Source organism: Colletotrichum siamense (assembly GCF_013390195.1).
Source record: "Colletotrichum siamense strain Cg363 chromosome Unknown KSG_Cg363_contig02, whole genome shotgun sequence".
NCBI classification, from domain to species: Eukaryota; Fungi; Ascomycota; class Sordariomycetes; order Glomerellales; family Glomerellaceae; genus Colletotrichum; species Colletotrichum siamense.
This window is the reverse complement of record NW_023501015.1, coordinates 1,587,577-1,599,820: the sequence shown is the minus strand read 5'-3', so window position 1 is coordinate 1,599,820 and position 12,244 is coordinate 1,587,577. Positions and strand designations below refer to the sequence as shown.

The following is a 12,244-nucleotide window of genomic DNA, read 5'->3' as shown; positions in this document are numbered from 1 at the left end:
CTACCTAGACCTCGATCCATCCAGAGTTGTAATAGTAAGGAAACTCCTCCGCATCCTCAACCTCCCCGGCGGCGTCGGCAGCGCAGATGGCGCCCTTCCACGGCCTCGTCGTGCCCCCGAGCGGCTGCCTCCTGGCCATGCGGAAGGCCATGCCCGACTGGACGTCCCAGAAATCGCACTCGGAGGGGTGGCGGATCACAACGCACGCCAGGCCGGCGACCTCTTGGGAGTAGTCCATGTCGCTGAGGAGTGTCATCCAGAGGTCGCGGTGGTAGACGAGGCTGCCGGACCAGGTGCGCCAGCTGTTGAAAGACCAGCCGTAGACCAGCGGGTGTGGGTCCGGGCCGAACTCGCCGTCCTCGCCGTAGAGGTGGCGGATGAGGGCGGAGGAGTGCGTTTGGAGGATGAGGTGGGTCGTCTGCTCGGCCGGGCGGGGGAGTGAGGAAGAGGAGGAGGAGGGGGGTTGGGAGAAGGGGCCGGCGGCGCGGAGGGCTACGATGAGGGCGAAGAGGGAGGCGCGGTAGGCGTTTTGGGAGTCTCGTGGGGACTGGGGCGGTGGGAGGGTGAGGCGGAGGTTGTGCGGGTTGGAGGGCCCGAAGTAGACTGACACGGTAGGGGGTCCGTTCTTGGGGACGTGGACTGCGGTTGAGACGACGAGAGTCGAGGTGATGGGCCTTCTGAGGTTGGGGAAGTGTCTGATGTGTGTGAAGTTGTTGGGGCCGGTGATTGAGGGTTCGTGCAATGCTGCGTTTCTGAGGATGTCGTTTTGGACGCCTGGGGACCGGGCCCTTGGGATCCTCCCGAGTGTGAAGTGGGAGGGGAGGGGGGGTTGCGCGGGAGGGCGGCGGACGTTTTCTGATGTTTGGTTGTTGAATGAGTCACCGAGTTGAGCAGCTTGCTGCGTGCTTGGCTGAGTCGGAGGGTTGCTAGGTTCGTCGTCAACCCTATACCATTCCACATCGTCTCTGGCTTCGTGGAGTCGGCGGAGCATTCTTTCTTTGGTCCTGGGGTCGCTGTACGGCAGCTGGGCCATTCGTTCCGCTTCAACCAGACGGCGTCGTGCCTCCCTTTCGTTGTGACGGCATTCGCCTTCATACCATCTGCGCCGCATCTCGAGAAACTCCGTTTCCCCAGGTTTGCGGAGCAATCTTCGCCTGCTCTCCGGGTCGTTGTGCGGCAGCGATCTGAAGCGTTCTTTTTCGAGCAGACGACGTCGGTCCTCCTCTTCTTCCAGACGCTCCTTGTCTGCCAGGGCTCTACGTCGTTGCTCGCGCAGCTTCGATGCTGGCTGCGGTTCCGCCTCTTCTGCGAGCATGCGACGTTGTTGGCGGCGGCGGAGGCTTGCCGGGTCCATGCCGGTGGCGATGTCGTGTTGCCGCAGCGCCTCGGCGAAGAGCTGGTTGATATCATCAAAATCAGAGTCGTCCATTTCTGAGTCGTCCATGTCCGACTCGTCCATTTCCGTATCACTTGAGATCGAGGGCGATGGTGAGGGCGAGGGCGAATGCTCCTTTCGGCGTAAGCTTTCAGTCTGGCGTTGGCGGCGCAGCAGCAGTTTACGCTCGCGTCTTTTCACTCTCTCCGGTCCCAGCTCAGCTTCCCACGAAGAGAAGGCGGGCTGCTGCCGCAGTTTGGGATCTTCGAAGATGAGGGCGGCGTCCTTCCTGCCTTGGACCGTCAGACGGACCTCCTTGACGGGTTTCTTGACCCGGGCGTGGGGCGGTGGTCTGGGACCCGGAGTCGGCCACGGTTTGATGCCGGTGCGCAAGAGATAGTCATCCTCGTAGTCGGTCGTGAGGGCATCATCGTCAGACTCAGTGGAGAAGTCAGACGTGTGGATCGACGGCCAGGACTCCCCAGAGTCCGAGTCCGAGTCGCCCTGAGGTAGGCTGCCAGAATCGCTAAATACAATACGGTGCCACCCGATCCTTGTGCTCGGGGGACCAATGTTCATGTTTTCTCCTTGTCCTGTACTCATGTTCAATATCGTCCGGAAGGGTTCCTGAGAGGCGAGCGGGTGAGCCTTCCACAGAATGAGCTCCTACTTGGATCTCATCAGCGCGGGGCATGAGAACCTTCCAAATTATATACACCTCATCTAGGCGATGACGCGAGAATCATTGGAGAGTCCCCCGGACCTGGTGCTGCCGGTCTCTTCTCGTCCATTGTCGGCAACGGCGGCGTCCGCAAGTTGAGAATTGCTTTTTCTTCAGTGCTACGATGCATCACACGGAGGGTCTTCCTCCAACCAGAACTCCGCGATCGATCGGGTTCCCTGATGAGCGATTTCCTATCTTCGAGGTGATCGATTTCCCTGGAGAAAACCGGGGCTTGCTGCATGGATCCCATGCAGGCCATTAAGACGATGCGACGTTGGCGATGTTGATGTTCTCATCTTCGCAGTGCTTGCGAGGGGTTCGTGGAGGTTGGATGAGATAACGTTGCCGTTCTGTTAGCGGTCGTTGGCGGAATTCAGGGTGGCTTCCGAGCGGTTAGCGTGCTAGCGCTCCCCAAAGCTGGCGCCTACGAAGAATACTGCTGGGGGGTTCGCGGGATCCTAGTCCTACCTCACGCGGTCTCAACCACGCAGCGTCACTGCAACCTGTTTCCATGCACGATTTGTAAAGACCAATGCGCGGTCTTCCTGCTGTTAAAGAAGCTTCTGGCAACTTTGACGTACTTTTGTTTTTGTTTACTTTGAACTGAAAGTATCGTCATTACAGTTTTGCTGGGTACACAGCTAGCAGCATGTAAGTCGACAGCCTCATGAGATGGAGTCGTCACGATGGCACAAATAATCCTTCATTCTACATATCTCGCCTCCAGGTCAACTCAGAATTGTTGACCTGGATTCGTCCTTCGCAGAAGTTTTCGCCATCATCACATGTCGCATATGAGGTCTGCTTCATAGAGCTAAGCTGGTTGGCTGCGAGGCAGGTCTGGACCCCAGAAAAGGTTCATCTAATGTCTTCAACGGTGCCCTCTGACTGAAAACTCTCACGATTTTGAGCTCATACATTGCGGGGAAGTCGGAAGATTTCACAATATAGGATTCGACTTTGGAGGTTGCTGGGGCAAGGGCAAAAGATCAGATCACAGCTTGGGCCGTGGAAGCTTTCAGTATGAAGTCTTGTACTATATAAAGGCTCCTCATCCGAAAGATATGCTTGCATCTTCCTTTACTCATCATGCTTACGCCTCTCGCGCCCATCTCCTCATTTTCAAGTTCACGCCTAAGAAAAGTAGCAAAAGATTGTAACACAGGTGAGCAAAGCTAGACTAAGTCCTATGTATGTTAACATGTGTTTTAACATACATCTATCTATACAATACACTAAGTACATAACTTTGCAACGAACACAAGTGACAGCGATGAAAGTAGAGCAGCCTTCCTGTCATTGCTGTGCAGCATTACCACAGGCGGTAGAAACCTATAAGTCCACCTTCAGGTTTCCAACCGTCTTTGGTGACTATCTCAACAACTGTGTCACCAAACTCGAGGCAATCGACTATAACACCAGCTTCATCCACGTAGCCTGTCCAGACCATGTAGATGTTGCTCATATCGACTCTCTCGTCGTGGCAGTCAAAGGGATCCAAGCTCCGCGCTTTTCAGACGATACCTCAACCATCGGCGTGTACTTTGGTCCGGAGAATCCAAATAACGCTAAGCGCTTCTTATCCGACGGCACTTTTACCGGCCCGCGCGCGGAGCTTCACGCCGCGTTGGCAGGACTCAAGATCTCGAGGCGAATTTGCGCCGAGGGAGGGTTCTGCAGTTGCCCGAAGCACGAAGATGGACATGAGTGTGTTGTAAGACACCTCGTAGTGAAGACAGAGTCCGAATACGTCGCCAGAGGTATGGGAGGCGGAGAAAGGGACCGAGAACCTTGGATATGGAGATGGCGCGAGAACGGATGGTTGACGGTGAATGAAGAGCCGGTCAAGAACAGGGATCTCTGGAAGGCTTTGTGGCGAGAGTTGAAAGGTCTCGGCGTATTGGGAGTCAGGGTAGATTGGTGGCTTGTTCCGACTAGCGACAATAACGAGGCTTATTGTGTTGCTGGAGGTGTGCTATCTGCGATAGATCTGACCCCTGACGAGAAACATACCGAGTGGTTGACGGACGAGCTTCAGCGCCATGCGGGTTGTGATCATCCACTTGATATGGATCCGAGGGCAGTGCCGGAGAGTTGCATACTATTGGAGAAAAAGTCGAAGATGTGAATCAGTGTTCACGTACTAAGGCTAGGAGCATTTCCTTTCAAGTGAACGGACAGCTATGGAGTTCTCAGGTTTAGCAATGCAGCTGAATGTTTAAATGAGATTTTTTTTGGCTTCATTTCAAGCAAACCCAGTTGTGTCGTGAAGCATCTTGATGCTCAGAAGGGGTCAGACGTAGCTAGCGACAGGGAAGGAGCAAACGAAGGTCTGGCTCTGTAGATTCGCCATAGATTCGACTGCGGATCCGTGACGCTCCAGACGCAGCAAGTTGAGGACGGGGGACGTCTGGTAGGCGTGGACGGGGATGTCGGGTTGGCGTAGACGGCTGGAAGTCGGATGATGTGCCAACAATGACGCGACAAATAGGCTCAAAGCTTATTAGTCGTGTCTTCCTGGCTTCGCGTGAGCATATATCAGACGACCGGAAAGGCGCTGGCTCAACGCGTCGCACCGCGTCTGGGATTCTCAGGTGGACGACATTGGCAGAACGAGACGGTGGTTCTGGTTAATGATTCTTTGCGATGCCAAATTTGCAATTGGATGAATTTTCGATAAATTTGTTGGCAATCAAGTTTGACATGGAATGTTCCTGCTCTGGCTAAGAACAAAGGACACTAACGTGGGGGGAGGGTGCGCACGTCCACCATCTTTCAGGAGACACTGCCAGCCACAGTACCCGTGTACCTACTTCACGTCCCAAATCTGCGAAAGTCATCATCATTATCGTTCACAACCAACCCTACGATCTGAAATCATGTACCATCCGTACAAGCGGCCTCAAGCATCGGGATACAGGCGGAATAAAACTGGTCGAGCTGCAAAAGCCGCGCCAAAAAATGGGGACCAGCCCCAATTCGACCAACAGGACAAGGCGTCAGGCCCGGCTCTCAGTCGTTCCTCGGGGTCCTTGAGAGGAGCCTTCTTCCAAAACAACGACGGTAAAATAGAGCTCTTCGACAGCCAGACGGGGTTCACTCACATGTGCAGCCCCTCGTCGCAACACTCTGGGCACGAGGATCCCCTCGTCATCGCCATCGATGGCGCTTGCCCTGGGAACGGCACGGTAAGGGCAACCAAGTCAGGTTATGGAGTATTTTTCGCACCCGGCAACCCCAAAAACATGGCTGCCCGGATTCCGAACCATCTTCTCGAGGGCGGCAAACACACAAACAACATTGCCGAAATCATGTCCGCCATATCTGCGCTCCATGGCGCGACGATTGTCGCCAGGGGTGGTGTTCAACGGTACACCGATGCCGTGAAGCACGGAGGCGTGAGAAAGCCCAACGGAGAGCCCCAGAAGTTGAGACACATCATCGTCAAGTCAGACTCAGAGTACGTCGTCAAGTCCATCGCAGGCGGAAAAAAAGGTGAACCGCCTTATATTGCGAAATGGAAGACGAATGGATTTCGAACGGCGGGGGGCGGGGCTGTAAAAAATGCAGCTCTTTGGCGTTTGCTAACGCAGTACATCGACAAACTCCGCGAGATGGGCGTCACGGTTCAGTTCTGGCACGTTCGCCGCGAGCTGAACAAGGATGCCGATCGGCTTGCAAATGAAGGCCTGGTCGTGGGGGCTTCTGCTATCAGTTCGACGGTCGAGGAGGAGATCAAGCGGGTTTGGAAAGCTCAGGGTGTTTCGAGAAAGGGACGAAGCCATTCAAATGAGTAAGTAGTAATTGTGTGGGGGTCCGTCCCAGACTATTGCAGTTGCTTCATGAAGCTGACAGATTCTTGACAGAAACGAGGTCATTGTCCTGGACGACGATTAGGACACACCGCATTTCAGTTGGACCTTAGTCCGTCAACCTGATCATTTCTTTGCAAAATGCTTCTGAGTGTCAGATGATTCTGGACTCCATGAGAAGTGACCGAAACGCCATTATCCGTGATCCCGTAGAGGTCGTCGGGAATTTAGCGGTCAGCTTCTTCAAAGAAACGAATTGGCATGCAGATCATGCAGAAACCACCTCTTATGGCGGCAGTTTCACCCGCCTCGCTTCTCCCGCCCGGAGGACTAGTCATGACAGGCGATGGGGGCTGAGCTTCTCCTCCAGCTCGGTGGAATGATGGCGTATAATGAAGAAAGTCCGAGACGAAAAAAGATGCCAGCTACCTTGCATAAGAAGAAGGTAGTCTTGGGTACTTATGAATCACAGGCGGCGATCACGAAGGCGTCACAGAAAATGGGTGCCTCACTTTTCCGTGGCGTTGCTCCATGGTAGCTGCATCAGATAGACACATATAAGACACCCGTAGAACCACAGGAATCCAGGAACTTTCTTCAAGCAGCGCCAAAGATGGCGCTTCTGAACTTTGCGTCGCGTTGCCTCAGCCATGGCAAGCCCAGCATCGGTTCATGAAGACTCAGCAGTTGGGAGTCCCTGTTCAAGTACGATGGTAGCCTGCTAACCCCTTTAACTTGTCCAGCATCATCCCTGTGTGTATATGCACTCTAAGTAATACACAGAAGAAGACGGCTAAGCGTCAGCTATTGTGGTGACTGAAACCCGCCATCTGAGCGTCAACCCCCTATCTTGAATGCTCAGTTTTGGCGACGCCCACGATTCTGGCCGCCGCTGGCCCGCCGCATTTCTTCTTGTGCTACCCAGGTCTTTGGAAACCGCTCGACAGCCATATTTATACCGATTTGAAGAAGCATGGCAGAGGAGCACATGACCAAGTTAGTTCTGTAACTATATAAGCCACTCCTCCAGCCCATGGTAACTCATACGAGCCACAAAACCGCAAATTGCAAGGTTGAATGTTGGGGACGAACCTCTCGCCCATGGGCCTTGTTGCTGGCCATTTTATGCAGCTACCCAGCCAAGGACCTTACACATGCTTTCACACTATGGATCTATTCTATCTCGACCTCATTCTTAGTATGATAAACCGGCTACAACGACGTTATCCCACGAATGCAGCGACCGTTACAACTCGCTTTGAGCAAAGTTTCGTCGACTCACAGGTCAATCCATAGGTCCTCATGGTCGTAAACACATGGAAGAGCTTGGTTCATCCTGCAGACTAAGACTATGGACATGCCTAGTTTGTATATGCATTAAGAGGACCGAGCCGGCCACGCTCTGTGCCGTCACCAGATCGGGCCCTCATAAAACACACAGCGTCACCGATCAAGCTGCGGACAGGACCGTCACAGAATGATGTGCCTCGTGTGCCTTTTTTTTTTTTTCCATCGGTGTACCTCAAAGAATGAGTTCCCGCTGATAGATAAGCACTTTCATCTCAGTAGCATCCATTTATCTCTTGATGCGCTGCCCGTCAGCTCCGTTGGGTGCTGTTTCTCATCTCCAGTGTATTCCACATCGACAGAGGTATAACACCCGCTGTGTCCGCGACCCGAGTTTGATAACGAGTCCCTCGAACTAATCTTGACACATGCCACCACCAATGGGATGATCTTCAGTTCAACTAGTTCAACTCCCAGGGCTATTCCTGCCAATCGTCAGGTCCTCGCATTTGATGAGTTTAACTCCATCGCTCGCAGTAAGAGATGTTATAATGAGAGACGGTACACGCAGCAGAAGAATGGTGGCTAGCAACGCTCTTCATCCGCATTCGCATCCGCTCAAGTCAACTTCATTCGCCGTCGCATATAATACACGGTGATTACCCATGTGCGAACTCTCTCGACAATTTGCCCTGAGCTTTATTTTGATGAATGGAAGGTGTGATGGTATTTGTGTCTCAGTAATCAAGAAGTCGTCGCTGATCACGCCCCTCCTAAGACTGCTACACGCAACATCCCTTCGATGTCATCGAGCACATTCCCCCTTCAGTCATCTTTCTCGTTGTATTCCACCAGAGATACACGACAAATGGCGCGCACTTTGATCGTCGCACAAGTTCATACCCTGCCCACGGAGCTTTCTCAGAGGTCCTCATAGAAACCGTTGATGAGGTAGCAGACTCTTATCGACTCCACAGCGCATTAGAACCCAGCGTTTCTAGATTTATTTTGGTTTTACAGCTTATCTGCCAAAGTCTTCCCCGGTATTAATACTCAGTGGCTGGAGTCTCTAAACCAAATGACAAGATCCTTCAGTCTCTGATCAAAAGTTATCCGTATATATTGCGAATGGGTTCATGCAGCATCTTCTAGACTCGCAATGGATCTGGCTGTTTGAATGGCCTTCCTCGCAGATTACTACGGAATCAAGAGGAAAATCCTCATTCTCTGAGTTGTAAACAATGCGCAGATCCCAACCATGCATCCCTCACCTGTCTCTCCTCCAGTCCTCATCGACACCCATCTATTCCTGCATAATCAAGTGGCGTATCCTGGACAGACGTCCAGAACAGGACTCTAAAGTGCGCTGGAAGAAAGAAACTCCTGCGGAAGGTAGAACCTGGAGCTCAGTAGACCGAATGCTACATCGATATTCAATCCTACACGTATGCCATATCATTGGCCTGGCGAGTACCATCCATCCTCATCCAAACCATTATACCCTAACAACCCTCCACGTACAACCTTCTCAACGTCCACTACTTATTTCTCAACTACAAAAGACGATACTCGGGCTTTCCTTGAAACAGGCAACGAATTAATATTTGTCGTGGCAGGGAGCTCTTCAACAAGACCTCAGCCACCACCGAGTTCTCACGACATCGGACCGCACCCCACGCCCCCTTTCGTCGGCCCGTCTGCATAGCCACCATCTCTCATCATCATCCGTCACGTATATATGCCCGTATCATACAAAGCACACGGACGGGGACACTTGCGAACATACACAAACCACCACTGTCTTGAGGGCGAAGCATTACTCCGCCTCATTATCATGAGATTTCACCATTGCTGAAGTACCAAGCTAGCGAAAAAGCACCAAACGGAAAAGACTATTATCACTGGTTGGCGGTCCCAGTCAAGTTTTTCAGAGACAGCATATATATATATATATATATATATTCTACCTTGATGTCGTTACTCTAGCAAAGAAGCAGCAGAATCAGCCCGATATACACTCGCTACAACCCTCACGAACTATAAAACCGTCCGAACATGTAACGTGAACAGCAACAGCAATTCACCGCGCTTATCTCCGCTCATTGAAAAAGCCGGGCAAGACGCCTCGGTGGTCTCTCAGTCCGAAGGCCTCCTTAGTTCTTCTCCGTCGTCACTCGCCAAACACCGCCTAACGCTCACTTGTCGTCTCCTCGACTCCTATCCACCACCTCTACCAGGGTATTCCTTGAGACCGTCCGAGATATTGAACAAACCAAGAGGTCAAGTAGACTTGAGTCGGTGACGAGGATCAGGATGCGTCAGGTTCGAGGCCTTTGCGCCTCGAAGACGAGAATGAATACGACGCACAGAGTGGGAGATGATCCGCAACGACCTTTCACTTTCATCAAGAACGTGAGAACTTACATAAATAATTGTATATTCCGGTGTGCCAAGTGACAAACCCGATCAGAGTAACGTGCCAGAGACGACGACTTCAAGCCCGTAACTTGGGCACGGTACTACTGATGAAGTCATGAACGTATCAACGACACTCGACATCACGTTGCAAACAGAATCATGTGTTCAATGGGTCTCATTTATGCGGTGTATGTTTTACACAAAGTTGGAGTCATGCTCCATGCTGCCGACGCCAATTAACCTGCCAACACCAGAGACAAAAGTGCATGATGGAATCTTTGGGTAGTCTCTTTTTCATCCCGAACGAATCAACAACAAATCTAAGAAATTAGAGCTCGTCGTGGCTGGGAGGCTCATCCTCGCCGCCAGCGCCACCGGCGCCCTGGTACATCTTGGAGGTGATGGGGTAGGCAACGTTGGACAGCTTCTCCTTCTGCTCCTCCAAGTCCTCGGTGGAAGCAGTAGCGCCGTTCTCGTCGAGCCAGTCAGTGGTCTCCTTGACGGCCTCAAGGATCTAGAAATAGAGTTAGTGGTCTGTAGACATGGTTGAAGTGAGTTGAGTAAACTTACGGTCTCCTTGTCCTCGTCGTCAATCTTGCCACCAAGACCCTCCTCGTCGTTGACCTGGTTCTTGAGGGAGAAAGCGTAGTTCTCAAGGCCGTTGCGAGCCTCAATGCGCTCGCGGGTAGCCTTGTCCTCCTCAGCGTACTTCTCGGCCTCCTCGACCATGCGGTCAATCTCCTCCTGAGTGAGACGACCCTTGTCGTTGGTAATGGTGATGGACTCCTGCTTGCCAGTGCCCTTGTCGTGGGCAGAGACCTTGAGAATACCGTTGGCATCGAGCTCAAAAGAGACCTCGACCTGAGGGACACCACGGGGGGCGGGGGGAATGCCAGTGAGCTCGAACTTGCCAAGCAAGTTGTTGTCCTTGGTCAGGGAACGCTCACCCTCGTAGACCTGGATCAGGACGACGGGCTGGTTGTCAGCGGCGGTCGAGAAGATCTGGCTCTTGCGGGTAGGGATAGGAGTGTTGCGCTGGATAAGCTTGGTCATGACACCTCCAGTGGTCTCAATACCAAGGGTCAAGGGGTTGACGTCCATGAGAACAATGTCCTCAGTACCCTCCTCACCGGAGAGAACACCACCCTGAACAGCGGCACCGAAAGCGACAGCCTCGTCGGGGTTGATGCCCTTGGAAGCCTTCTTTCCGTTGAAGTACTCCTCAATGAGGGAGACAACCTTGGGAATACGGGTGGAGCCACCAACGAGAACGATGTCGTCAACGTCCTCCTTCTTGATCTTGGCGTCCTTGAGCACCTGCTCGACGGGCTTCAGGGTCTTCTTGAAGAGATCCATGTTGAGCTCCTCGAACTTGGCGCGGGTAAGAGTCTCAGAGAAGTCCTTGCCATCGAAGAAAGCCTCAATCTCGACGCGGGTGGACATCTGCGAAGAGAGCGTACGCTTGGCCTTTTCGGCCTCGCGCTTGAGCTTACCCATGGCCTTGGCATCCTTGGTGACATCGACGTTGTTCTTCTTGTTGTAGGACTTCGCGAAGAAGTTGATGAGGCGCTGGTCGAAATCCTCACCACCCAAGTGGGTGTCACCAGCGGTAGCCAGAACCTCGAAGACACCCTCATCAATGGACAGCAGGGAGACATCGAAGGTACCACCACCAAGGTCGTAGACAAGAATCTGCCTCTCCTTGCCGGTCTTATCAAGACCGTAGGCAATAGCGGCGGCGGTGGGCTCGTTGACAATACGAAGAACGTTAAGACCAGCGATGGTACCGGCATCCTTGGTGGCCTGGCGCTGGTTGTCGTTGAAGTAGGCAGGGACAGTAACGACGGCGTGGGTAACCTTCTTGCCCAGGTAGGACTCGGCGACCTCCTTCATCTTGCCCAGAATCATGGCAGAGATCTCCTCGGGGGTGTAGGTCTTGGGGGAACCGCCGACCTCGACCTTGACGACGGGCTTGCCATCCTTCTCAACAACCTTGTAGGGGAAGTGCTTAATGTCGGACTGGACAGCCTTCTCGGAGAACTTCTGGCCGATCAAACGCCTAAGAACTTAGTCAGCATGGCTCCATGTTGTGCGGACGCGGAACAACTCACTTGATGTCAAAGATGGTGTTGTGGGGGTTGGCCGCGGCCTGGTTCTTGGCAGCGTCACCGACAAGTCTCTCCTCCTCGGTGAAAGCGACGTAAGACGGGGTGATACGGTTTCCTGTCGGCCCATCATGTCAGCCAAAATGTTCTAAAATCTGCCAAAAATCGAAACCAAGCCCGATTTCGACGAAACTAACCTTGATCGTTGGCCAGAATCTCAACTTTTCCCTTGCTCATCACGGCAGTCGCAGAGTACGTGGTTCCCAAGTCCTGCAGACGCATAGATCTATTAGTTATTGTTGCAGTGTTGTGATGTTTTGGCCGGGAAAGGTACATCGTCGTGATGTTGTACCATGATTGGCGGAAAAGTGGGTCCAACTTACAATACCGATGACAGTGCCATAGTTCTCAGTGTCCTGAGCCTGAACCGACTGGACAAAAGCCAGAGGGGAGAAGAGAAGACACATCCAGGCCAGGAGGCCGAAGCCCAAGGCCATCGAGTTGCGTGTTCTCGACATGGTGG

General features: G+C 52.9%; 3 protein-coding genes across 3 annotated transcripts; 1 reads left to right on the top strand and 2 right to left on the bottom strand.

Annotated features, from left to right (window-relative positions):
- Positions 1 to 4: 4 nt before the first annotated feature.
- Positions 5 to 1,954, bottom strand: CGCS363_v002425 (uncharacterized protein; the record flags this gene model as incomplete). The annotated part of the gene is made up of 1 exon (XM_036634274.1): positions 5 to 1,954. The coding sequence occupies one exon, from the start codon at positions 1,952 to 1,954 to the stop codon at positions 5 to 7; it is 1,950 nt and encodes a 649-aa protein (XP_036500580.1).
- A 3,024-nt stretch (positions 1,955 to 4,978) lies between these two features.
- On the top strand, positions 4,979 to 5,996 carry Rnaseh1-0 (Ribonuclease H1; the record flags this gene model as incomplete). The annotated part of the gene is made up of 3 exons (XM_036634273.1): positions 4,979 to 5,656; positions 5,693 to 5,892; positions 5,966 to 5,996. The coding sequence occupies 3 exons, from the start codon at positions 4,979 to 4,981 to the stop codon at positions 5,994 to 5,996; spliced, it is 909 nt and encodes a 302-aa protein (XP_036499239.1).
- A 3,948-nt stretch (positions 5,997 to 9,944) lies between these two features.
- Positions 9,945 to 12,239, bottom strand: grp78 (Endoplasmic reticulum chaperone BiP; the record flags this gene model as incomplete). Its single annotated transcript, XM_036634272.1, has 5 exons — positions 9,945 to 10,130; positions 10,187 to 11,675; positions 11,728 to 11,839; positions 11,919 to 11,991; positions 12,105 to 12,239. The coding sequence occupies 5 exons, from the start codon at positions 12,237 to 12,239 to the stop codon at positions 9,945 to 9,947; spliced, it is 1,995 nt and encodes a 664-aa protein (XP_036500575.1).
- Positions 12,240 to 12,244: the final 5 nt, after the last annotated feature.